We start from the raw sequence: 26,936 nt of genomic DNA on the forward strand, positions 1-26,936 counted from the left end.
CAGGACAAAGGACTGCGTGTGACACACTGAGGGTGGCTGACTCTTCCCAGTATCTGCTGCGGCCCTTGGCCCTCTCTATTCTTTACTTTCAGCTGCACCGTTAGAGCAAAGGAGAGAGATTGCATGGGGAGGGTATCAGGGTGAGGGAACGTGAAATTGTTGCACTGTTGTTTTCCGAATGGTAAAGGGATGAAACATCAAGAGGTGAACAAAAGAAAAATCGATTTGATCCCAGCTTTGAAGATCACAGTGTCATCCATTAACTTATGAAAGCTGATGCTGATGAGCAGCAGGAGTGAGTGGGAAGATGTAAAGCTCTAGCTTTGTCTTCTGCTCCTGAGATATACAATACCCCTGTCCACCCCCGCTTTGTTGCTGATAAGATGTGGTGTGAGGCTTCATTAGACGTTCAATCTGTGGTTTATCTGCAACGAGATTGGAATGTGTTCAGGGGGAATGCTACCTGTGCTGGGGATAAAGTCCTGGGATGCTCAGAGGCTTGCTGAAGTTACAGCAGCAGATGGGCAGAAAGAAAGAATGCTTGTGCTCTTCCTGAGCTAATCTAGAAGTTGTATCACACCTATGTCCTCATCAAAAAATGAGCATGGATCTTTATCACTAGCTATTTAGTGCTATAGTGCGTTTTTCTCACTCTCCCTCGAAACGATGCACTTGGATTGATGTATGACAGCAATGTTGTGTCTCCAAATCATTGAAAGATTTTGAGGTTAGCGTGGAAATAATGAGGTTTAAAATAAACATGCTTGGATTTATTTTTAATTTTTTATTCTTTGAGCTGTCAAGTTATCAAACTTTTCTTCACATCAGAGATGGCTTAACAGTGTCCTCCATTATATATATATTTTTTAAACATGATTTGCGAGTTCTGTTCTGTGCCCAGTTCTAGGCTCTGAGATTTTGAAGACAGCATCGGGTATTGCAATTTTTGCTGTTAATTACAAGAGCCATCGGCATTGCGGTGGGGAGGAGAGGAAACCAAAGCCCCTATCTGTTCCTCCTTTGGAAGTCCAGCCGTAGACTGGGTGATTCGCAGGTGACCACTTTGGGGCTGTGTCTGAAACAGACATGCCATCAGCTTCAGAGGGATGCGAAATTCTTATTTTACGTGATTTCCCCTTTGTTTCTTCCCAGATTTCATTGTATTATTCATCATACTTCGTTTCATGTGGTTTGTCTCCCTTCAGAGCAAATGGAATTATATGAATTTGTGAATGATGGAGGGGTTCAGTGCATGATTTATAGCACGTGTTGGTTCTCTGCAGATTAACGATCCTTTCTAACTTAGGACTGTTGCATTATTGGACAGTATAATTAAGATCTGTCTTGTTCTGTTTTGAAAACATTTTCCAGCTTTTTCTTGGGATTTTTGCAGTAACTCCAAGTAGGAAGGGAACCACGGAGGGATTGTTTCCAACCAGCACAGTGGAAGTTTCTGTAAGATATCAGACTGTTTGTCCATCAGAGTTGATAGTCTGTCTCTAGTGGCAACCAGGATCAGATGATTCAGAGAAAGACAATGACACTGTTAACAATGCATTTCGCCAACCTTGCGGTGCTGTATGCGGGCACAAGGCAAATTCCTTCCTAATGCTTGCAGTGATTCGCTAATCTCCTGAAGCATAATAATTACATTAATTTTATCTCATGAATATGTAAACATGCTATTGAATGTCACAGGAGGAGGACACCATTCTGTGAAACGTCAAAATAATCAGAGTAACTCTTTGTCAAGGATGGACTTTTCTGTTAAAAAATAATTGTTTAAAAAGCATGCAGAAAGTATACTTTTCTTACTGTTCTTTTTAAGGCAATTGTCATGAAACACTGCTCAGTTTCTGTACAGCCCTACAGGTATCATTGCTTTTTAATTTAATGCTTTTTTTTTTTTGTCCTTTTTACTGGGACATGTAGAAGTATAGCATTTTGTTACTGCTTGTACAGCAATGGCAAGCCCAGGGAATTGCTTTAAGATATATGGAGGTTTTCATTCTTGGATTATCAATTTCAAGTGAGTGTAGGTTGGTGATGACCAAAAGTTGTTACCATCTGCTTGCTGTTTGGTAGACTGCATAATGAGTTTCTGAATCTCATCTTTTTCCACTGATGTCAGACTGTTATCACAGAAAAGTGTCTTTGTAGGCGTCTAATTAACCCCCTTCCTAGCTGTTTCCGAGGAGAATTAACTCTTTTTGTACTGCAGCCGGGCTTGAGGTGCCTTCTTGACCTTGTAGCTTTTTTTCTGCTCTGTTCAAGACTTTATCAGTAGAGTTCTGTTTTATGCTTGAAGATCTCCTTCATTCTTGTTTAGGAAAGCGTGTAAGCACAGGCTTGACTTTGTTTGCACAGCCCATAGACTTCAGCGGGTCTACATACAGAATTGAATTTATGCGCTTAACTTCTTTGCTGGTTTGGGGACGCAGTACTCAGCACTTACCAGAATTAAGCCTGACATCTGCCATGCTATCAGTAACCTCTGTTTTGGGCCTTGAAGAGCTTACTATCAGGTAGGCGCTATGGGCTGCAGGGAGATGGGAGCAACTTCAGCAGATTTACTCTTGTAAAGCAAGATCTTTTGAGAACTCTGGTGGAATTGGAGGCTGCCGATTAGCTTTCCAGATCAGGACTTTCCTGAGGAAGTTCAAGGGACTAGTGATTACTTCTGGCTAAATTCTAATTCACATCCTGCAACTGGCAGATTCAAGTGGATTTGCTGCGCGTGGTCTTAATCTGTGTGTATCGCTACCTGCGAGGAGAGCAAGTGGCTGTTGTACAGCGTAGCCGCGGGCGCTGTGACGCTGCTCTTGCTGCAAGCTGTTGCGTCTGGAGGATGGCTGCTGGCTGTTGGAGCATGTGTGATTTGGGAAAGGACTGTTGCAGGGTGTGTGGCTTAAGCCTAGGGATGGCTGTGTTGTGATGGCAGGCAGAGTGATTATTTCAGAAGATCTGGTAGGATGGACAGACTTTGATGTCGATTCAGGACTGCTTGAATGTCATTTATGCAGAATTTATTTAACAGCCTTGAACAAAGTCAGGTTTCTTGTTGAGTTCTTCATTAGAGCATTGCAAAGCATCCTCAGGGTTCTTTTACAGTTACAAGAATCCCAAGCTTGGCTTGTGGAGCACAGACTGTAGCCTTTCCCAAAAGCCACTGCTTGCCGAAGTCGCTGTTACTGGCTGGTCCAAATCTTTACAGGAAATATTCCGTTGGAGGAGGAAGATTGGCTTTTTTGTGTCTTGCCTCACACCCTCGCTTTGTGGATCATCCAGGGTAGGGTGCGATCAGGTAGCTTGTCCGTGTATTGCCAACTGTTTGTTCTTGTTCCACCACCTAAAGAAAAGCTCGGTTCTTCACTACTCTGCTCCAGATACCGAGGCTTGTTCTCTGTGTGACTGAGCAGAGCTTGGCCTCTTCCTAGCCACATCGGACTTGCTCATGTCACTTTTACTGCGGCTCCAACCATAAGATGAGGTGTTTCTTAGGCACGGCATGAACATAATCCAAGACGACATACTCTGCCGTCTGTGCTTTCATATACTCCATGCAGGGGATTCACCTAGGAGTAAGGGGCTGCTGCTTAGGTGGGCTTGTTTGTGTTCTGTCCCCGACTTAATCTGTTGCATCTACTAAAGGCTACGCTGCAGGGGTATGGGAGGCCCTGAATGCGCTCCGGTCAATTAGGTCTGTAAAGCATTATTTATTACTATTATTTTTTTTCAAAGTGGGTCAAGCCGTTTTGGCATTTCAGGCGTTGATTCCTGGTTCAATTGCAGGCCTCGGTCACTATGGCAACTGCAGAAAGCGTTCGTCATGGCTGTGCCTTGGGTCGGATTCAAACTTCAGGGACCGAGCAGGAGCAGCGAGAGTTTTGAGGGGCTCAGGGCAGGGGGAGGCGAGTGGGACGGAGCTGCAGGCTTGTGGGTTTTGTGCCCATCCTCGCTGTGGTGGAGATGAAAGGCCGAATTACAGACTTTGTGTTCTTCATTGGCGCACACCCGTGGAGTCCTTCACGTGAGAAATATTCAGCACTGCCCACTCATCGGATTGTGCGAGGTGGATTCAGACCTCCTGAGTTTGATCAGCTCTCTGCCATTGACTTAAGGGAGAGCCTAAGGCGGTGCCCTCAAAGCTATCTTTTTTTCCCCCTATCTTTGCAAAGGTGATAATCCATACATACCTAACACAATATGTATGGATGGATTTAGTTTTTTAAAGCGTGCCAGAGATGCTCAGTGACTGGAAAATGAACTTGGAGGCCAGAATCTGCCTGAGATTGTGTTTGGCAGAGCTGGCACCAAAACGTATGGCTACGGTAGCGTGAACTGAGCCTGGACAAACATATATGTGCCAGCTTTAAGCTAGTTAGTGCTGATGCTGCTCCTGTGTAGCTGCAGCAGCGTGGGTTACTGAGCCGTGACTGAAAACCCCGCTTGAGGAGCTTTGTAAGACCTTGGGTCATTAGCTCGAGTTGGCCTCTGTAGCTGTATGGGGCTTAGCAGTATCTGTGCTAGGCGAGTTAAGCCAGTTCTGGAGCATGCATGTGCTCAGGGCATGAAAACTGAGAATATATCTTTCACACTTGCGTGGGTGAGGGTACGCTGGAGCTGCTATTAAGACATTTATTGCAGTTCACAAAAGGCAAAATTTGTCTCATTTCTCGTTTGATTACAATTTGAGTGAAAGAGTGCCAAACTTTAGTGGGTTTCACCTGAGTTTCACACGCACACGTACACATGCAGCTGTACTCTGGTTTTGAACTGGTTATTTTGTACTTTGCTTTAGAAGCAGTAAAAACTCAGTACTCCTTCATAGCTGTAACCTGAAAGCAAGCAGAACCTTGACTGAATTTGACTTGGTCTTTGTAGAGTTGCTTGAAGCTGAAACTCAAAGTGAAACTTGTGAGTGTGAACTCATATGAACTGAAAATGAGAAGGAGGTTGTGCATGATAAACTCAGGTTTCATAGAGCTGTACAGAAAAATGAGTCCTTCTGTTCAAACAAATTTCGTGCAGCAATAGGTGACTCAGAAACATTAGCTTCAAATTCTTGCTTTGTATTTCTGGGGACCTCTCAAATAAACCAGTTTATGTTGAATCAAGCATGCTGGGGGCAAGATTTAGGAAATTTGATGTAATGCCAGCTAAGCAGTAACACAGCATGAGCAGGAGCAATACAGCCTCAGAATTTAGAATTCTTAACCATAGGAATGGCAGTTCAAACCCCTTTCCGTCTCTGGAAGCATTGCTGATGAACTTCAAGCCTTAGTACCATTTGCACAGCACCTTCTGCACATGGATGCAGTTGCTGATTGCAGTTGGTACAGTGGATGCAACTATGCTGGGTTGTTAAAAAATTGTGTACATCCTGAGTTTAGCCAGGAGAAGTAGCAGCAGGAGGACAGAAAAGGTAAAATACTCATTTTAACTGGATCAGCGGAAAGTCTGTGAAAAAACGTGATACTTTTGTACATTTCGACAAGCTAAAAGAAGCCCTGATAATTTTACTTCATGATATACTTAAACTATTGCAGGCAGTGCTGCTGGGAGAATGGTCCAGATCATCTTTTCCTCAGTCTCTGTTTTGTTTCAAATATGATTTGGAGTGATTAAAGTTTGAATATTGCTACAGTTGTGCTGTACATGTAGTTAGCATTCAGCGTTCCTGCGTCTTGACCAGGGAAAGGGAGGACACAGTATGCTGTTGGCATATTTCACTCATGAGATGTGCCATTGGTAGGCGTGAACTGTGAAGAAACAAGCTAAGGCAGGAGGAGTTACTCTACCGGTCTTCGCACTGGAGCTAACTTGGGGTTTAGGTGGCATTTGAACAAGCAGCTTTTTATTATTCTATATCTATATGATTCTCAGTCTATTAAGTAGAAATAGGTAACAGAGTGTTATTTAATCCATCTTTCCACCTGCTTGCAGAGCATTTTGCAAAGCCATTTTCTCTAGCCTGTTCATTATCTATATGAACTACCACACTTTATGTTCTTGAAAATATTTTCTAAGGGTTTTCTGTGAGGTGCCATTCTACTGTTCTTGCCAACTGCAAGCTCCTTGCGTGTATGAGTGTGGAATTTGATTCTATTAATGCTTGCGTAAGCAACTTTGTCATATGCTTTCTGCAAATTGTTCGGGGAAAGTTTCATCACTTGTGCGTTAACACCAGCAGTGAGCATATAAAGGATAAATTACGAGACCAGTTCATCCAGTACTAAACCAAACAAAACTAAACCTGATAACTACTGGAGGGAGTGTATTACGTTATCTACGTGTATCTGCTAACTACCATTTGTAAAGTGGTTTTGGCATCTTCAGAGGTAGTAAGGTGGATATGATTTTTATCTGAGAATTAATGAAACCTCAGGCATATATTCAACTTTTGTAGATTTTCAGAAAGGAAACAATCCATTTTAACTATCCCATTGTGAGAAGCAAACTTCAGTTTGCTACATATAATCGGGCTTAAATTCTAGCCTTTTAAGAGTTTGATTGTACTAGCTTCTTTAATTCAATCCCTTACAGTTGTAGTTCCCTCATCCTTTTTCTGTTGCTCCATTGTGGCCTGCCTTCTAGTACCCAGAAGATAACAGGGTACCGTAACAACTCAGCATGGTAGAGTTAGCACAGAGTTCATCCTTGGATCAGCCCAGGTTCCACTGTAACCTGCAGGTTGCGGAGTTGAACAGTACCAGCTGGAAAGACCTCAAAGGTGTTTGCACTGGTCAGAAATAGATTTGACTGGTGAAGGAAATGAGTTACATAGGGAAAAATGGATGTAGTGTGTGGTATTTTGAAGAGTCTGGCAGGAAGAAGAGGCATCAAAAGAGCAGGAACAGTGAGGAAATCCAAGTTTTCCTGTTCTGTAGAAGTATGTAATGTAACTGGCTTTCTGATTTAGGTGTCAGGGCATTTGCTGAAGATACGGGATGAGAAGTTCCATTCCCCTAAATGTTTCCTAATTTCCGTAAAACTCTGGAAGGTCTTGCTTTTCCCGGTTATGAAAGGGGAATGTGTTGTTTTTTTTTTTTTTTTTTCTTTAAATCATGAAAGTTTTTTATGTTATAGCAAAACAGTTTCATGCCCAACTCTAGCTGGTCTGGGAAAGGATGATTTGGTACAGGAAATCATGACTCCATTGTCTGTCATCATGACTCCCCTCCCAGTGCCCAGTCGTTTTTGATGATCTTTAACGGAGTGTTCCTAAAAGACACAATTCCGTTTTTGTGCATCCTGTTGAGAATAGTTACACTTGCTGAAATAAAATAAAGGAGGGACAGAGTGGAACTGTATTGAGAACACACTGACATCTCCCTCGTTCTTGAGTTTAGGTTTTCTAAGCTCAGATCGTAATTTCAAACTCTCGGAGCTGACGAGAGAATGAGTTCATTCTTGTAGGCATTCATCTGTGGTCAGATGAATTGAAGAGTGGGTGGAGAAAGACACTGGCAGGCTGTCATAGTTCCCTCTGCTACTGCTAAATGATAACTGTCTACAGACTAATTTTACTGGGGACATAAGTCCTAAGCGTGGCATTGGGTGCATTGCTTCAGGAAGCCAGATTTTTCCGCTGTGCTAGTGGAGAAATCTGTGGGTAATGCCTCTACCTCAAGGCATGGGTGCACTTGCTTTCTGTTTGAGCTGAACATTATTAACCCTGCTCTTTCATTCTTTCCACAGTACTGCCAGTAACTCAAACCGCAGCACGCCTGCCTGCTCCCCGATCCTGCGCAAACGCTCCCGGTCCCCGACACCGCAGGACTCCCAAGGAGACGCCATGGTGGAAAAAGGCTCAGACCACTCGTCAGACAAATCCCCTTCCACGCCAGAGCAGGGCGTACAGCGTAGCTGCTCCTCTCAGTCAGGCCGCAGTGGGGCCAAGAATTCCAAGGTGAGAAGTGAGCAAACGACTTTGGTCAAGATGTGCACATGTCCCCAGTTCTAAACTCTCTAATGCGGTACACTGGCTTTGTCCTGTGCCTTTTTTTCTCTGGCTAACTTTGCTGCTTCTTCCCCCGTCATACTTCTGATAATTCTCCTAACTGGGAGCCATTTGCGTAGGCCAGACTTCAGCACAACTCTGTCATCCTTTCAGTGACCTTAGTCCATGAGTTGCTCGTGGCTCGTACTGCAGTTCCATATCGGCTTATGTAGGTTAACTGTTCTGCAGTCAAGGCCCTGTCTCCTTGGGAGGCTCTGTGGTTTTGAGAAAGACCTTGAAAATCCGCTGTTGCAATTACTTTTTATCTTCTGGATCATGAAGGGTCATGGAACAAATAAAGGTTCCTCTGCGCAGACGGCCCCTGAAGGGCCCATGCATTTCTCCAGTCCTGTCTAAGCCTTGTGTTGAGACGAAGTTCGAGTTGCACAGAATCAGTTTGCCAGTCCTCTGCACAGTGCCTCCTCTTGGTGCCGTATTATGACTGCATTGGCCAGGGTAGATGATCTTTTCCCTAGAAAGATAGTATGTCTTTAGACCATATTAGAAACAGCCTTGTCTTTGGGGACTCTTGATTTTCTGTGAGCAGTGGGACCTGCTGAAACACACATGAGGCCTTAAGAGCCAAACATAACCTTTAATTATAAACCTACTGTCAGTGGTGTATTATAAGATAGTGAGCTGTCAGGAGCCCTTGTGTTTTTCCAGATTTTTTTTAAGTGAAGTATTTCAGCCTGAATAACTTCACGGTATCACAGGCATAACTCTGAAGGCTTGTGTGAAATGAGTTGTTACATCTTTGCCCATTTATTGCTGGATTGTGTCATGCACACAAGAAGTCTTGATCCACTTGCCTTTGTGGTCGCTATCAGCAGAGGAAAACAGGATTCACTGGGCCACTACGGGGGAAGTACCTGGGTTCAAAAGAGGGGCTGGAGGGTTTTTTCAAGACGAATGAATCATTTGTGACTTGTCAGTTCTGAGGTTGCCCTTGAGGTCAGACTTGCTTCCTGTGCACGCAGTGACCTACAAACGCTGCCCCAGGGCAGCGGGGCTGGGTGAAACCCTCGTGCATGATGGTTCCAGCAGTCTGTCCCCAAAATAAAGCCCCGCAGACCAGAGACAGGCAGAAGGCAGGGCACGTTATGTTGATAGCCACGCTGGAGGGTACTCTGACAGGGAAATGGCATCCTTGGTAAGGGGGAATTACAGAGATGAGTTGTATTGCCCTGGCCCATAAAGTGCTGTGATTTAAGGCCACGGGAGTGCAATTTTTACCAACACAGTGACTACTAAAAGCTTGACTTTAATTCATGGTGATTTTCACAAGGAAGGGGGGGATACAATGCTTTCTGTTGGGTTTGTGGGTTTTCCTTCTCTTGATTTGCGAGGTAATTTTTCTTCTTTCCTTAATTTCTTTCTTTTCATTCCTGCATGCTTTCTCTCCGATTAAGTCACACAAGCGCCTCTCCAAAGTAAGCCTTCTTTTTTCTCTCCTGTCCCCCACTGTAGAATTGTCTCATCACTCAGAAACCCTCCCCGTGGTACTGAGCCGTGACCCCAGTAAGGCATTCTCCTGGTGCGGCTGCGAGAATGTCAGCAAGAGCTCAGCCCAATGCCTGTAGCCGAGAAGCTGGTTTCACTTACGTCACTGGGATCTCATTAATATTTGCTCACATGGTGTGAGAACTGGCTTGTTCATCACACTCCTTCAATTACTTCCCACTAATTTTAGCCTTTGTTTTAAGGTTTGTTTTCCCTCTCCCTTGAAATGAGCTGCTGTCTTTGCCAGGGAGAAATCTGCTGGCTTTGCTAGGCTAAACAGTACCATAATCCCTTCTCTTTCCTCTCTTTTTACTTTATGCCTTTCAGAAACAAGAGTTGATCTCTGTAACTTCTTGCCTGCTTTTTATGATGAATAATAGCTTTCTGGCCAGTGGATCTCAGCTTACTGCCCTTGCACGCTTTCCTGTGTGATGTAAATATTAAAGATCAGTGATTTCAAATGAACCCAGCTTAAACCTGTTAGAACAGACCTGTCCCAAATGAATTGTGAGAATTCATGGGCTCGCTCTGAAAGGTAATAAGTAGAAGATCCCTCTGTGGGTGCTTGGATTGGAGATAAGCTCATTTGAGATTGGATCTCACATCTCTATGCTACCCTCAGAAGAGTGTAAAAATCAGAAACGCAGATGGGATGCTGATTGGTTGAAGTGGGAGGCTGGTGGCATTTCCACATGTATACAAATAAAACCAGAATGACTTGGATGGCTTAATAATCCACGAAATCAATGCCTTGGTCTTTCCCCAGTTGATGGCTTAGATTTAATTCTAGGCAAGTTCTCAGACAGCAGTGAAGTCTACAGTGCTGGCTTACTGTTTTTCCTTGGTCGTAATGCCTCTTGTAACTAGCCTGACCTTGCATGATTGCTGGTGTCTATTAGAAGCTTCTTTATGTCTTTTTTTAGACAGATTGCCTTTTGCTTGGTAACTGTAGCTTGGATAACTACAAATGAGGACTGTGGGACTAATGTCTCAGGTGAGGTGTGAAAGAAGTTCTATGGAAAATGCAGGTCTGGAGTAGCAGAGAGTACTGAAAAGATTGCTGGTGAGTAGAGGCGTGTGGGTCAGGACACGTCATGGCTAGGCTATGGTGGGCTGGAGGTGCTTTGCCTGAGCCGTGGAGAAGTTTGTTAGGAGAGGGACTGGTGGGAAGAACATCGGGAGAGAGCGATGTTATGCGTAAAATCTATGTGTAGTGGTACTGCGATGTGCTTGCAGCCAGCTCCTTGCTTTTCTGAGAGAAAAAAAACCCAACAACTTTAAGACAATTAGAGAAACAAGAGGGAACTGAGTTCAGTGCAAGGAAGCTGATGGACAGAGGGAAGGGGATCTCCGGTATGACCTCCACCAGCCTGTGTCAGAGCCTCCTGCGCTGCTCACCCATGCTCTGTGTTCAGGGTGAGCCTAAAGCCGTGTGAAGGCTAAACCTCTTTTCTGTGCTCCACGAGAAGGCTTTCTTTGGTACAAGTGAGGACTCTCAGGCGTAATAAGCCCCCTGATTCTCCTCACAGAGGTGACGATGGTATCTTTTCAAGACAGTGAGAAGGTAGGAACAAAGAACGTAAGGACAAAGATTTTAAAATTTCCTTTCTCAATCTCTTCTCCTCTCCCCGCCCGCCTTCTGCAAGAAGAACGGTCTGATTTTCCAACCTGTCTCGATAATGAAATGAAACAGCTTGAGCCCATGAGTTTGATGCTGTGTTTATACAATTGCTGACAGATCTGCTTGAAGTCCCTTGCCCTCTTTTGTCTGTAGCGTTAATTGTCGTGCTGCAGTGCTGCCATCAGAGGGAGTAGTTCACCAGGAGATTTAAGCACTGGATTACATCTGTAGGAAATCTTTTCTGGAGCTTGCTTTTCTGTGCTGTCCATCAGTGTGGCATGGACTAAACCACCTATAGGCCTGTGTCAGCTATAGGCTTTTACTGGCAAACACTGCTGCTTCTGGAACAGCTTTCTGAACTCAGACACCCACCCCACCCCTGCCCCTTTTTGCTAGCAGCCAACAATGAAACACATATTTTTACCTCTTTTGCTCTTGCCCAAGGATAAAAGTGATTTTGTCTCCATTGCAAATCCTTCAGATTCTTCCTACTATCTATAGCTAATAATGAATGCTGAGGATAAACATCAGGTTAGGGGAAAACATGAATTTTGATGTAGAACACTTTAGGTCAGAAGGGATCTTAGAATGTCTCTAGTCCAAGCCCCTGCTCCAGGCAGGGCTGATGTGGTTAGATCAGGTTGGTCTACAGTCTTGGCCAGCTGCATTTTGCAAACCTCCAAGACTGGAGATCCCACAGCCTTGCCGGGCCCCTGCTCCAGTGCTTAACTACTCTTGTTGTGAACAGGCTTTTTCCTTCTATCTGAATAGAATTTCCCTTACTGCAGCTTATGACTGTTGCACCTTGACCTTTCAGTGCGTGATTATGAGAAGAGTTTGGCTGTGTCTTCTCATATACCTCTCCCATTTGGTTATATGATCCCCCTTTAGGTAGTAGGTCATGAAATTCTGGTCATTTTGGACTGGGGTGAGGGATTTGGGAATAAATGTCATCAATTTCTTTGAGTTATTTGGCCATGGACATTTAGAAGCCAGGTGACTAGCACAGATTTTGGAAGTACATAGGTCAGGAGAACAGGCTCTGGTATCTGTTCCGAGCTCTGCCCTCACCCTGGTTCTGTGCTTCTGTTTCCCCAGTTGTAAAATGGACTTAGGGATACTTGTAGAGTTCTATGGCATGTCATTCACTTGGCAGAAGGTTTTGGTTCCCCTGGGAGCAGCAGTGTATAGGAGTGAGTTGTGATCTTGCTCCCAGTAGTGCTAAAAGGTGGAAAACTCTGTTGGCATCAAGTTAGCAGGCTGGACTCCATATGCGTGATCCGCTACTTCCCATCTGCACTGTAAAGCTGTAATCTTCCATAGCAGTATATGCAAGTATGAGATCATTAACCCCTGAAGATTTAGAGGGAAACACTATATTAATTAAAGGCTCAGAGAAAATACACCATTTTTTGCCTTCCTCAATTTCTGCTAAGTTCTTCGTGGTTATAGCCACTATATAGCTACGAACTCTGGTATCTGCTAGTATAGCATCTCTGCAAATTAGTGACATCTTTTCCACTTCTGTGTCCAACTCCATTCCTCTGTTACTTACTTATTTTCTCTTTTCAGTTCTAATGCTTATGGTTTCTTTTTCCAGTATGACAGACTTAACCTGCTCAAAGTAAGAATATGTTTTTCCTTTTTCTTTCTTTCCCCCCTCCATTATGCTGTCTCTTGATTTTCACAGTTCACATCCCCCTGTATTCTGACTCTCAGTAAGTTAAAAAAAAAAAAAAGTTAAATAAAATTGAAGGTAGATTTAAGGACTCAGATAGTCTCCCTTCTCTTTGGACTTCCTGTAGTCCATTTTACCTGCAGGACATAGGGGTGAGGGGGAAGGAATCTCCTCATGTTAAGAACACTTGGTGGAGGCAAAAGATGATGCTTGGATGTCCGTATAATTGTGTGGAAGAGTCTAGGAAAGGAGGAGCTGCAGAGCTCCTTTACAGAGGAGCTGCGGTTTGGGGAAATTCAAGCGTGAGGGGAGAAAAAAAGAGTTTCTGCAATTAATGCAGCAGAGGGGAATGAAATCCTGTTGCAGTGTGCCGACACCACAACGTCTGCATTCTGATTTAGAAGACGCAGTGACAGCAATGTCTCTGTTTTCTCTGTGCCGGCTGGAGTTTCATTATGGTTTTTTTCCCCCAGAAATTTCTGAGTTATGCCTTTTGCTCATTAAGGCAGACACATGGCAAAACAAATCTGCAGGAAAATCACTCCATCGTAGACCCTGTGCTGCTGAGGACAAGGTGGTGTGTACATGGATTAATTACCTCGATTTTTTTTTTTTTTTTTTTAAAGCACAGGCTGAATTGCATAAGGCCTTTTTTTGTGTCCTACTTGCAGAGAAGGATGACTTCAACCAGATCCTTTATGAATGGAGGATATGGCCAAGTATGGAAAAGTGTAGGAAGTAAGAGGAAATTCCTCTGGTTAGTTGATGAGCCATACTATATATTTAGTTCTTCAGTTCATATCCTTTCCTAGGATTTGGGGAAAGGCCTTAGGGATATTCCTCTTTTTAATGGCAAACTTTTGTATTTTGGCCTGTGGCATATACTATATTACTGTGGGGTTTTTCATTAAGAGACCAGTGCAGTGAAACTGGCAGAAATGCCCAGGGTTGCAAGGGATCCTTCAGAAATGTTGGCTCCCTGAATGAGATCCATATGCCAGTAAAGTTGGTCTACTGGAGTGGCATATATGGAGCATAGGAAACCGAAAGCAGGGAGGTGTAGGGAAAGAACGGTGTAAGCAACTCCATGTCTTCGTAGAAATCTCTGGTCCAATCTGATCTCATTAACATTTTGTGCTTACTTTCCTATGGTAAACATCCTGTACGTCATTGGTCCTGTTGTGGGCTATCCCAGTGCAGGTAGTTTGTGCGTTTCTGTGAATATGAACTTAACTCTCCGAGTGAAAAAACTTCCACAGGCTCTGTTACAAGTCGGAGAACAGTATGTTTTCCTTCATATTCCAGACTGGGTATAACACTGTGAAAAATACTCCCAGTCCAAGGTCAGAAGCAAGATGTCTTCAAAGAAAAAAATGCAGTGAAATATTGCTTCTGTCCTTGCCTACTAGACTCAGCTCCCCCAAGCGTAATGTAGACATGCCATTGCTGGTTGGGAGAGGGGGACGGGCACAGCTGCGTGGCTGCTGACACACACCGTGCCTGGCAATATGCCCTGTAGCTGACCACCGTCAGTGGTGAAAGGCTACAGTGCCCCCAAGCTTCATTGCCCGGAGGTAAATCCACCCTAAAATGGGGGATGCCTATACTCTCTGTCAGTTCTGCTCGGAGTCCTGACATTGGAAAGCCAGCCTGACTGGTGTGTGAAGCTTATTTCTTCCTCTCTCTATGCAGATAAATCTCACCTCCAGCTGAGAATTACCAAGCATGACTTTCCAAGTTGAGCCGGCTTTTTCATACGCTCCAGTGTGACATGTAGCCTGTGCTCTCAGACCATCTGAAATGCCATAAAGGACAAAAAAAATCACATGCTGCAAAACACTGTGCACTGAAATTCTGAAAAAAACCCCCAGCCTTTCTTTTTTTGCTTAGCTTTTCTAGTGATTTTCTTCAGCAGTTTTCCTGGCTCTGTATGTGTCTCCCTTTTAAAATTTAAAATACTATTGAAAGTTTTGCCTGGTGGCTTTTGTGATTAAAATTGTGTCCCTGCTTCCCGGTAGTTCTTCGAGGGCTAATTTGCACAGGGTCCGTTGGACGCAATGTGATTTTTGCAAGCTAGCCGGCAGACGTGGCAGGATGAAGCCTCTAAAAGAAATGCCTGGCAATGACTGTGGTCAGCTCCTCTGTTGCTAGTGGGCGCTGCTGTTCTGCAAAACTGATGACGGCACGCGCGCGTGAGTTTATGTCTGTGTGCGTGCATGTGGACATGCACACGTTAGCCTGAATTGTTTCCTATTATGGACTCATGCTTCTGGATTTGTTCTTTGTTCCTGTAACTGGAAATAACTGTTAGACCACACTGTGAAATCCATTGAAATCTTCTGTTTAATCCCACTTTCACTTTACTAATTATACAAACCAGATTGGACCTAGTTTCTCTGTCCATCTTTCTTTTGGATCCTAAGATCTCTGTGCTAACTAATGCTTCTCTTTTATTTTGTCCTTACAGAAAAGCCAGAGTTGGTATAATGTAAGTACTCCAGTTTCTCTTGTCCCTGGGTGAATACGGGCTGGGTACCGGGGTGGGGGGGAAGGTGCAAAGGGGCTCTGCAGTGGCACTGGGGCATGCTGACCATTTCCAAAAAGAGGAGATGGAAATGGCTCAGAGCTGGCAAAGTAGGACTGACATCCTGAGGGAGAGGATGCCAGAGATAGAGAGCAAAAGCTTTGTCTTTTCAGCCACTCTTCTGGTGATCTCCACGTCCTGTACCTTCCGGTTTCTCAGCAGAGTTGGTTTTGATGTGGTGACAAACAGAGCTGCCACCGTGCAAACCCTTTGCATCTGTCAGGGTGGGGCGAGAGAGGAATTATTTGCTATTGACCTCACAGAAACACAAACCATCTTTTGCTTCTGCCTTGACCGTATTGTCATTCTGCAAGCACGAGTGGCAGTGGGTTTGGTACAAAGCTGGTGGCGTGCAAATTTCCGCAATCGGTGTGACCTTTATGCAGTCGAACCCCCACCCCTTGAGCGTTCTAAAGTAGATACCGGCAGTACTGTCATTTTGTAGGCAAATGCAGCAGCCATTCCATGTTCAGCAACAGTTCCTCCCTTCCCGCAGGCTAAGACATTAGAACCAGTGATTTTTGGCTGATGCAATGTGGTCAGATTTGACAGAGGCACGAGAGGCAGACTTAGTTACTTGCTGTATATAATCAGCACCAGGATAGTTGCAAGGACGGGAAAAGACATGATCTCAGAAGAACAGAGAAGCTTAGAGGCAATGGCATTAAGAATGAAGTATAAACCATGGTAGGCCAAACTGGTGGAGAAGAGGCAGATGAAGGAACGTGGAGCGAGGCAGTTTGGGCAGACGCACAGCCTCACCACGCTGCTGCAAAAAACGTGAATCTGTGGCCATGGCTAAAGGTGACGTTGGCTCTTATGCAAGGGCTGCTTCTGACTGTAGCTGCTGAGATCCATACCCTGCTGCATGATGCTTTGCCGTGGTCTGCTTCTGTGGGTCTCTTGTGTTTTCATGTCCTCTCTATCTTATCTTTCTGTTCTCTTGTTTTTCCTCCATATATTTTCAGCATGAGAGACAGTACATCCGGAGAGTAAGCACTGGCTGCATTTTTTGTGGTTTTCCCCCCAATTATTTTCTTTTAGAAAACAAAAAAATCCCCATCCATGTTCTGGTTAGTAGAGACATTCTGGCCAGATAAAAGCAGCAGTGTGGAAATACGAATGGGCGGCAAACTCCAGGAAGGCGTTCAATCCTACTCGGCAGCATTATTACCATTAAAGTTTTGCTAATGCAGCTCCTTGCCAACTCGTTCCAGGCAGGATTTTTCTGGCGTTTGGACCACCCTGATTCTTCTATTCCTTTCCTGAGAGCAGCTCTAGAAATGAATCTGTGGAGGCTACCCCTTCATGCAGGCTTACAATTTCCTTTAGTCAACTTTCTTCCACTTTCATTTAATGTAAACTTTGCTATGCTCAGAGCAAACGCTCTCCACGTTGCTCTTTGTGCCTGTTCAGCAGCCCCAGGTGCCAGACCCTGTACAAACAAACCACAAATATAGTCCTTGCCTCAAAGAATGCGTGGTCCTCAAAGATCGCCAGAGAATGGGGTGGTCAGAATGCCAGTTTTCTAAGACGACTTCATTTTTTGCTGCTTTTAACTGGTCTTTTTGTCCTTGTAGCACTGTATCTCTCTTTGCCAGTTGGAACACTTCCTTTTCCCTCTCCTGGATTCCTTTTTCTCTACTTTTTCCTTAAGATCCTACCAGCTTGTGTCACCTTGTGTGTTCTCCTTCTGATCCTACCAGTCCTTTTTGGGATTGACATCCCTACCAGATTGAGAAGTGGGAGAAAAGAGGTGAACCAAGGTCACGGATTGGTTTGGCAGACCTGCCCTTTCTTGGTCTTGGTGTGCTTTGTCTGCTTTGCTTTCCAGAGGACAAATACAAACTGATTGAGGTGCACTGTGAGATTTAGAAAAGAACACCAGTTTGAGAATAAATATGCTCAACCGTACGGAGTTGGCTTTGTGTTCACGTCCCCATGGTGGAAGAGCGGACCATCACTGGGCTGGCTGAGTTCACTAGCCGCCGAAAGGAAAAGTCCCTGAGGTGTTTCTCATGCCTTTAGTGAGGAACTGCAGACATATGGAGGCTCTGGTTTGGAAGAACTTTATTCTTATGGAGTAAAACTCAGTTTGTTGGGTCAGCTGTGGTTTAGGTCCCACCCGTCTATGCTTAGCCATCAGGATACAGTTTGTGTGTATCTGCTGTGGACTTGTGTGTCTGCATGTTGAATTTTTGTTAATTGATGTATTATTTTAAAAACAAATGTTCTCTGTAATTTTGTTTACTGAAACAGAGATGTGACTTACTCTGTAGACCTGATGTGCTTAGAGAGGTGGGAAATTTGTGTTTCGCATCCCTGATGACATGGACGAGGTCACACTGGCTGTGGGGGTGGCAGGAACTTCACATGTTGGTAGAAGGAATTTGTCATCCAGCAGATGTCATTAAAATTAGAGACAAACTGGAGATATTTTACTGCCAAGGGTAAAAGCTATCTCCTTTGTTCTTCTTCTCTCTGGGCTTTGGGTGAAGGGCCCCGTTTCCTGAGGAGCTCTCAGTTTTTCTGTCTGGAAGTCAGTGTACAGTTGAGGTACTGAGCCTAGCAAGACTGTCCTGGTTTTTTCTGCCTACTTCTCTCTCAGTTGGACTGTTGATCTTTCTACTTCCCTAACTGCCCCTAAATTAGGCTTTATGCCTCCGATACGCCGCAGCATTTCTAGCTGCCACTCTATAGCAAGGCTTGCTTCTGTAAATTGCCTGCTGTAGTCCCTGTGCTGGTAGACAGCAGGCATCGGGGGAATCTGCAGGGCATACTCCTGGAAAAGAGAGTAAGATGATCTTGAAAAGTTAGAGCAAATACAGTTGACACCAGGAAAGAGGTGAGATTTATATCTGTCCACGAGGTTTTCAGTTTACTATGTAGATCCCAAGGTCTGTCCTGCTCTGTACTCTGTTTTCCTATCTGTTTATCTACGCACACTCCTTTCACCTGCCTTCTCTTTTGCAACTATACTTGATTTTTTTTTTTCTTCTTAAAGCTTCTCCCTAAAACTGACCTGAACCACTGCCTTTCCACCTATGTGCAGGATAGCCCCAGACTGGTTAGTGGGGGGGGGGAAAATACAGTGAAAAGACATTAATTGTCTCTTTCAGATGTTCTTAAATACTACTAGAAATGTTTGTTGTCCTAGTAAGTCTGAAAAGATCAACAGAAGCACAATTCTACCCACTTGTCTTTGGGAGAGCAAAGTCTGCACAGAGGATTGCACAGAGTGGGACAGGAGCCCTGCACCTGCAGCGCTGCAAACAAATGCTGTGCACACAGGGCAACTTTCAGCCTGACTTGAAAGAGGTGAAAGTCTCAAAAATAAACCCAGTCAAATGCAAGTAGGGAGCCACGTATAGGAGAGCGCCCTAGGTTTTCCTTTGGGAAAACTGTGGCAAAAGCACTAGGAGTTAGGAGGCGCGAAGGACCTTTCTTTGTGGAGACCTTTGAGCAGCGCTTGCAACTTAAGGATATCAAGTGAGCACAAGACTGAACACTGTAATAAATCAGCCTGTGCTGGTCTCAGTGTGCTGTCTTTTTTTTTTTTTTTTTTTTTTCTTTTTCTTTTTTCAGTACTCTTTTGGACACCTCATAGATAGCAGAGTGGAGGGGAAACTCATCTGATGGAAAGAGTAAAGTGTTCCCTATAAAGACAAAGAGAGAGAGATTATGCATCATTTTAGGGAAAACATCAGAAACAACTTTCCAATGGATGGCAGCCTGAGTCTGCCTCGGTAACAGCAGTCACGTAAACGGGGTTTATTGCAAAAATCCAGGCCTGATGGTGAGTTAGCAAGGTGCTGAACAAACAGCCTTTTTCTCTGTGAGTGAGTGCAATCATCTTTTAAGTTCCAGTAACCATTTTGTCAAACTATTTCTGGAGCAATGTCTTTCAGGTTTTTTTCATAGGCAATTCCCTTTGGATTTTCCATGATTTCAGGAGTATGGATTACCTGACACAGTTAGTATGGTGTAGAGGCATGAAATTAGAAGTGAGCTTTTGGTGCAAGCTCATGTGATGATGAATTCAAATCCACTTTCCACCTCAAATGGCCAGTGATTACTTTGAAGCTTCTTCCTCTGCTGTTCATTCACTTTTAAAAGGGGCAGGGGGGGGGAGAGGAAAAAAAACCTGAGACACCAAGACCGGGTTTAGAAGAAACGCTGTGGGACAGGTGGCCAGTTTCTTAGCTGGCATTAATCAGCATAGCAGGCCTGCTGTCAGTGGGGTCTAAACTCTCCCACACAAGCAGAGAATGTATTCTGTTTTTTTCCAGTAGTTTCCCTGTTCTGTCCAGAAGCAGTGTAAATCTTCCCTAAAGAGTTAAGGACAAATCCATCAATCATGCAAATCGGATAAGGTTTTCCTTCCCCCTTTTCTCTCTGCCTCTTGCCATCTCTCCTCCTCACCTTTTTTCTGTCACATGTGCTGTACAAGGCTATACCTTTCTCAGTTCTTATGTTATCAGACTTCCCTGTCCTGTCCCATGCCCCAGCAACAGTAAATTTCCAGTCAGAGGATCTGTTTGTGTATTAACGGGGAGATGGTACCATGGGGAGTCACCCCTTTCTCCCTATTTCCCCCACCGAACCTCTTCTCTCCACCCTTCACAGTGCCATCCTGTCCCGTCTCTCTCTGTTTGCAGTAGAGTTAATGTTTGCTGTCCCCACCTCCAGGTTAGCTCTTCCGATGACTTGTGCCATTCATCTCTGCAAAGGGGGGTGGGTGGCTGTGTAGACAGAAGCATCCTCTGGGTTTTGGGTTGGGTTTTTTTTTTTGTTTTTTTTTTTTTGAAGAAATCCCACAAGCAGTTTCCAGCAAAGAGGGCCATTCAGTAAAGCAATGTAGGTACCTCACAGATGTCTGTAATTCTAATTCTTTGTCCTTTCCAGGCTACAGAAATTTTGTTTAGTCTCCCCTCATCTTGGGGTGGCAGATGGATGTACTGCTTCCTTCTAACAGGGCTGAACGGAGAGACCTGGGTGCTGTCTAGCACCAGCAATGCTTTTGTGGTGTGTCTGAGCAGACGTGAGTGACCAAACTGCAGTCACTGGCCCTGGAATGAAACCGTGGCTTTGCGGAGGCTTGCTTGGTCGCTTGGTTGGGGTTTTTTTGGGTTTGTTTTTTTGAGATCTGTGTGCCCGGTTTCTTAGGGAGAATGAGGACTTTACATCAGTATACTTGTTTCCACAGACCCAGCATCGTGGCCGAGCAGCGCTGGCGTTGTGGTGTGTTAACGTGTGTGTTTCCACACTTGAGCAAAGAGATGGAGAGGCTGGGGACTAAGGGCAGAGAGATACAGGGAGTTCCAGCGTGCCAAGCAATCTTCCTGGCACCTGCAGGGAGTTCATTTGCTGGAGCCTGAAGGAAGCCGTTGCCCTTCATTTCCAAAGTGACCTGACTAATGAATGAAACCTAGAAAGACACATGCTTTTTGGGGAGGGGGCTCAGAGATACATATAGGAGTAGCGGAGCCCTTAAGATTTCGAGCTCTGTGGGTCTCCCATGGCTGATTTCTGGTAGCTAGGTTCTTTAGACCCGTCTCTCCTTACTCCCCTCCCGCCTCCCCCAACACACTGTGTCCAACAACTTTCCATTACAGGAAACATCTGCTGGGAGGCAGGGCTGAGCCTGGGTTACTGCAGGGCATTGGCCGACAGAATTACCCTGCTACAGTCACTTAAAGCATGTGCGAGTCATTTTGGTATCTTCTCCACCCGCTCCTTCCATGAGAAACCTTAACAAAGGCTGTAGCTGCCTTTCAGAGCACAGCGGGACGAGAGGGGAGAGCGAGGCAGGCGCTGAAGGAATAGGAGTAACTGCTTTTCTGGTTTCAAAAGGGGAAAAAAAAGCAGCTGAAGTCTCTGAGCTGTTTACTGCCCTGTTCAGTCCTGGAAACTGCAGCCAGATCTGTGAATTACAGCTGGTGCGGTGTGGTCCTGGTGGTCAGAGCTATTTCAGTTGCTAGCTCTGGCAGTCCTGAGCATCGGGCCTCAGTCAGGAGTTGCAGATGCCTTGCACAGACCTGCCTGGGACTGCTTGGGCTGTCGGCACTTCTGCAGTGCTTCTTTAAGGGATGCCCACAGCAAGAAACTGGTGAGACTAAGCAGAAGAGCACAAAGGTTGCCCACCCAGCACGCTTACACTAATGAGCCGCTTTTTCAAAGTCCTCTGGAGGGCAAATCCTCTCTCGGATCTACAGAGGCCGCTAGGGCAGACGACCTGAATGTGAGCAGGAAAGTAGGGGAAGGCACGTAAACTCCTGCCAAGCTGCTGTATCTTTTTCGACTTTGAATCTAAACAAGAAGCGGTGACAGCAGGAACAGGAAAAGCAGAGTTTGACTGAGAACACGGGGAGCTGTGCAAGCGCTGAGGGAACGCTATGGATTCCTTGCTGGAGTGCGGGGCTCTCTGGGATCTTATGCTGGATGAAGAACTGCCGTGTCTGCTGTGGGACCTGGAGGGGCTTGTTGACTTATCGCAAGAAAGTGTCAGCCGTGGATCAGATGAAATTCCAGCTGTGAGTGTCTCTAAACGGAACTGTTTGCCGCTCTAACAGAAGTTCTGGTGCTAAGGAGAAGCGTCTGTGGTATTACATGTTTTAGACAGCTCAGAACATCCCTTACTGCGGGGAAGGGAGGGGAGTGCTCCTCCACATGGAGACTGTACTACTAAATTGGGTTGCTGTAATGCACTGAACACAAAGCTCAGAGCTGTTTATAGTCTCTGTCCCCCCCTTCCTTTCCCATCCTGTCTGCTTGACCCAGGAAATCTTGGGCTTGGGCTCTTGCTGGAGCCCATCTCTGACCAAGATCTTTTCCAGATGTTCAGGTTAGAAGTTTGGTAAGTAAAATTCATACTTCTGTCATCTGCTGGTTAGCAGATTTTATTCAGAAGTAACATACTTTCCTTTGGGTCCACAGGACTGCAGCAAACATCTCAAGTGCTGACTTGATGTTAAAAAATATTGTTTCTAGTTCATTGAATTGGTGTGAGGAAGAAGGAATGCTTTTGGGGGGCAGGGAGTTGTCTTTGTTTCCTTCTTTGATTTGACAGCATTTGACAATTTTGTAAGGCTAATGGTAAATAACCCTCATATTCCTCCCACCCCTGCAACCCCACCACCACCGCTTCTCAAACAGAAGCTACCGTCTATAATCACTTTGATTTTTGGGGTCCTTGCTGGGAAGCTCTGAGGTATGCCCACCTTTCTGCTTTGGGACATTTGTATTGTGCACCTGGAAGAGATAGGAGAGGGTTATTGAGAGGAAATGGAGACAGGGAGGGAAGAGGTTGTATCCCAGGTCTTCCCTACATTTGTGGGAGAAAGAACATGATAGGTTAGATGGGAGATACGGGCCTCCTGAATTTGCGCCTGCCTCTATTTCGGTCAACTCTGCCTTCAAAAGATGTTCTGGCTATTATGAGCAGCTGTCGGCATGGAGTGTAGGAGGTGGTCTAACGTGGACGGAGTCATGTTATAGTTTAGTAAACACCAGAGGGAAGCCAGCTCCTGGTCTCCCTCCAGCCAACAGCACCATTTTCTCTGAGGCCTTCCATGAGGCCGAGCGTCTTCAGAATAAGCGCAAAACATGGCTGAGTCCCTGCGAGAGCCTCTTCTGAACCCCACAAAAGTGTCCTCGCTATACCAGTGGGTAGTTGTGTGTTTGCTGACTGCCAGGTGGAGCACTTGATGGGGAGAGGAACAGGGATGACTGCATTATTCCTGAGCTCTTGATGACAGTGATCGTTCAAGTTCCTCTGGTGGGGCTGCAGATGTGCTAAAGGACCTGTTTTCTGGCATTGCTGCGCTCTTACTGGGAGAGCTGGGGACTGGCGGCTAACTGATGCATTGCAAACAGGGCACGTGTCATACCTGGTACAGCCTCGGATTGCAGGAAAAGAGATTTCTCCTGCAGCCACAGCTTCCATGCAATTCCATTTTGCTACCTAGCACGTATGGGTATAGCCCTTCTACTCTGTACTTGCTCTTCCAAGTCAGGTTCTCCTCTTCTTCTCACTTAATGCACTAAATCCCAAATCCTCCCATCTGTGTGTCTGCTGTGATGGGAGCCTCCTAGCCTCATGCTTTGTAAGTGCATCTGATCCCCCTTCTCCTTACCAAGGTGTTCCTGTTTTCCCACTCCGTTTCTCTGTACTCATGCCTGCCCCTCTCTTTAACAGGCACTCTGTTATTTGCAGGTGTTGAGTCCCACATACAAACAACGGAATGAAGACTTCAGGAAACTCTTCAAACAGCTTCCTGACACGGAGCGCCTCATCGTAGGTAAGGTCAGCCCCTTGATGCAGCGCTCTGTCGTGCTGGCCCCCGGTTTGGGGAGGAAATCCAGCACAAGTGCACACAGCTTTTTTTCTTCTTCAAAGAGATTGCCACCAGGAACAAGCCCATTGTGTCTTTCTTGTGCACAGACGGAACTCCTTCTCACCATTTCTAATGAGTTTCATTTGTTTTGCTTCAGGGAGATCAACACTGATTGTATTGGCCACGGCTCCGTTCCCTCATGATTTGAGGAGCGTGCTTTCCTCCACAGTGCTCCCCCAAACTTGACAGTGTGTTAGTGTTTGAGCTCTTTCCTCGTTTGGTCAGGGCTGCACGTCTCAACATGCATACCACTGAGCTTCCCTTTTTGCTAACATCCCCGGTGCTCCCTACTCACACATGACTGCCCTTCCCATATCAATTTAGGCTTTGGCCTTGCAGCTGATTAGTGACTGCCTAGTGCATTGCATCTGTTCTTTTAGCTTATGTAACTGGTGATCTCACAGCATGGCTCATACTGTTGAACGATGCACATCCTAGCAGAGGAACAGAAATTGTTTGGGATGTTTAAACTGGGCGATCACAACGGCACTAGAAGGCGAAAAGGAAATACAGATTAAAATCTGGAAATAGTACATAGGATGGTACAGAATGACCAGCTAATAAGGGAAGATCATCAGGCAGTAAGAGAGATTGTCTGTGACGTGGCCTTGGGAGGAATCGTAACCTAGTGGACAGAGCAGCAGCCGTGGCTCAGTTCCTTCTAGCTCTGCCTTTGACTTTCTGCAGAATTGTGTCAAGTAGCTGCTTCTCTTGATGCTGCTGCTTATTCTTACCTTTAGGCTGTCCTGTCTTCTGGTTTTGGTGCTCCTAAATTATCATCTGTTGTCCACCCACAGATTACTCATGTGCGCTACAAAGAGACATTCTCCTGCAGGGCCGCCTCTACCTCTCTGAAAACTGGATCTGCTTTTACAGCAACATCTTCCGTTGGGAGACACTGGTAAGGCTGTCAGACTGTGGCATTCAGCATGTGTTTTATGTCAGCATATTTGCTGACATTGCCTTAAAAGCACTTTTTTTGTTGTCTTTCTCATCAATGTCTCTCTTTACCTGTGTTCTTTTTCTGCCTTCCCCTTTCTGCATGGCTCTGACTGTAGCTGACAGTTCGCTTGAAGGATATCTGCTCGATGACCAAGGAAAAAACAGCACGGCTCATTCCTAATGCCATCCAAGTTTGCACTGACACTGAAAAGGTACATCCTTGAAGCCTCCACCTCTGGGGCCACCCCTTGTGGCTCTCAGGGGCAGGGGAATATAAGCGTGTTGCGGGGTTTTTCCAAACTGATTGCTTATGCTCCCTGGGGCCTGGGAGGAAGCACCAAGGGAAAAGGATGCAGAGCTTCTGTGGACCGTGGGCTTGAGCTGAGTCTGGAACACATGTAGCTCGTATGTGGGGTGTGGGGCCAGGTAGAAAGTCTGGGGTGGATAGTAGCACATCTCTGACGGAACTGTTTCTGTGCTCAGACTTGCTCCCTTGGGTGAGAGGCGCTCAGCCTCTCTGTGAGGCTTCCGTGAGCTTCAGTCCATGCCCAAGAACTGAGCAGCTACGCTGTGTGGCTTGCTCAGTCCTTCTGGGAACTGTAGTTGGAAAGCGACCCAAACAGGCTTGTGTCGTCTTCTTCCCTTTTTTTGGGCCTTTTCTGAACTGATTTTTCTCTCCATCTCTTCCCATTCAGCACTTTTTTACTTCCTTTGGGGCTCGAGACAGGACGTACATGATGATGTTCAGACTCTGGCAGAATGCTCTCCTTGACAAGGTACAGAGACCAGCTCCTCAGTGTTGGGGTGGGACGAAAGAAAGGGAGGTGATGAATATACACAGAAACATAATACCCGTGACTAACGTGTACGCATAAAAAGACATAGGGAGACAGTAAGCACGTGTTTTTTGGCAAAGCAGGTACATAAATGCAGGTGCAATTCTCTCTTTTTGCATGGAATTCTATGTACAGACATGTCTTGCACACACAGTAGATACCACTTTGCCTCTGCTGAGGTGTGGAAGCATGCATCTCAAGAAGGAGGTTTTTTTTGAGGTCCATAATTCAAGTGAAACAGCCCAGACGAAAGCAGTTCAAAATGTGACAGAAATAGCTCACTGCACAGGCAAAGCTCTTGGTAAGTCTGTGCTTCAGAAGCGTAGCGTTCGAGGTAGGACAGAGAAGGAGCATGTGTTCAGGGCATCCCAAAAACGAACAGGAACAACGGTGGGTACGGGGTGCACTGGGCAAGGGCTCAGTGGGTTGGATTTTAAAATAAAGCAGGGATGTGCACCTGCTATGCCAGAGGCCCCATATATCCTATATTTGATCCGAGTATCTGTTCCCCAGTCCATTGAGTATTTCTGGCCTCACTGCAGGAGTAAGACTCATGAACTGATGTAACAGTGCTACCAGCATTTCGAGATGTTCTGGCTTGAGTTCATACCATACTGGAAGGGTTAAGTAATCAAGCACCCAGAATACCTTGTCCTGAAAATTGGAGTAGCATTTAGTATTCAAAAGGATCGCTTTGCATTGGGGAGCTTGTGTTGCTACCATATGCTGTAATTTGATCAGCCTTTTGAAGTTCCTAACAAAATTCAGTGCCCTTGGTTTCAAGGTCAAAGCAAATGGGAACTGAGATGTGGAGTGATAAAGGCAGGAAACACTTCAAGAGCTCTTTCTCCAAATGTGTAGGGTCCATGCCTATTTTTTTCCTGATAAGACATGTGAATTAGAGGGCACGTGGGAAAAAGGTGAAACAGAGTTAGACGTTTTTTGGATAAAAGCTTCTTACTAGAGGTTTTTTCCCATGCTTTTGATAGCTACTTTTGGGAGCTAGAATAAAAAATTTCCTGCTTTGTGCCATGCAGTAACCATGGGAAGAAGTTCAAGTCAGCAACTTGGAAAAAGTTCACTAGATTCGTTTTCCGTCATTACCAAGAATTCTTTGTCATTGGTCATAAACTTCTCATGAGTAAAAACCCATCCCCTTTCATCCCTGTACCACATATTTAAATTACAAGTTCTCTTGCCCCATTCCTTAAGGACCTCAGAACACAGTCATATAGTGATCTTGCATCCCTAAAAAGCTGGGCTTTTGTGAATGGTTGTGGTAATTCATTTTCTTTTTTTAACTGGAAGTATATACAAGCTTTGCACAATAGTATCTGGTGAGAAAAACTCTTTTTGATTTTAAACGGCAACAGG

At 45.2% G+C, this 26,936-nt stretch overlaps 1 protein-coding gene across 18 annotated transcripts in view; it reads left to right on the plus strand.

Annotated features, from left to right (window-relative positions):
* GRAMD1B (GRAM domain containing 1B) overlaps positions 1-26,936 on the plus strand; it is a 134,307-nt gene that overhangs the window by 93,451 nt on the left and 13,920 nt on the right. For 13 of the 18 annotated variants that reach the window (XR_012838782.1, XR_012838781.1, XM_075774755.1 and 10 more), the window contains 6 exons: positions 7,702-7,912; positions 15,272-15,292; positions 23,604-23,688; positions 24,582-24,685; positions 24,843-24,938; positions 25,422-25,502. Coding sequence is in view for 12 of the 18 variants with exons in the window: in XM_075774755.1 (XP_075630870.1) it covers positions 7,702-7,912; positions 15,272-15,292; positions 23,604-23,688; positions 24,582-24,685; positions 24,843-24,938; positions 25,422-25,502 (598 nt within the window). In the remaining 6 variants the exon portion in view is untranslated. Of the gene's footprint in view, positions 1-7,701; positions 7,913-15,271; positions 15,293-23,603; positions 23,689-24,581; positions 24,686-24,842; positions 24,939-25,421; positions 25,503-26,936 lie in introns of those variants that run through there. The other 5 variants (XM_075774754.1, XR_012838783.1, XR_012838784.1 and 2 more) reach the window with 5 other exon arrangements.

This window comes from Balearica regulorum, chromosome 23, assembly GCF_011004875.1.
Source record: "Balearica regulorum gibbericeps isolate bBalReg1 chromosome 23, bBalReg1.pri, whole genome shotgun sequence".
In the NCBI taxonomy this organism is placed as follows: Eukaryota; Metazoa; Chordata; class Aves; order Gruiformes; family Gruidae; genus Balearica; species Balearica regulorum.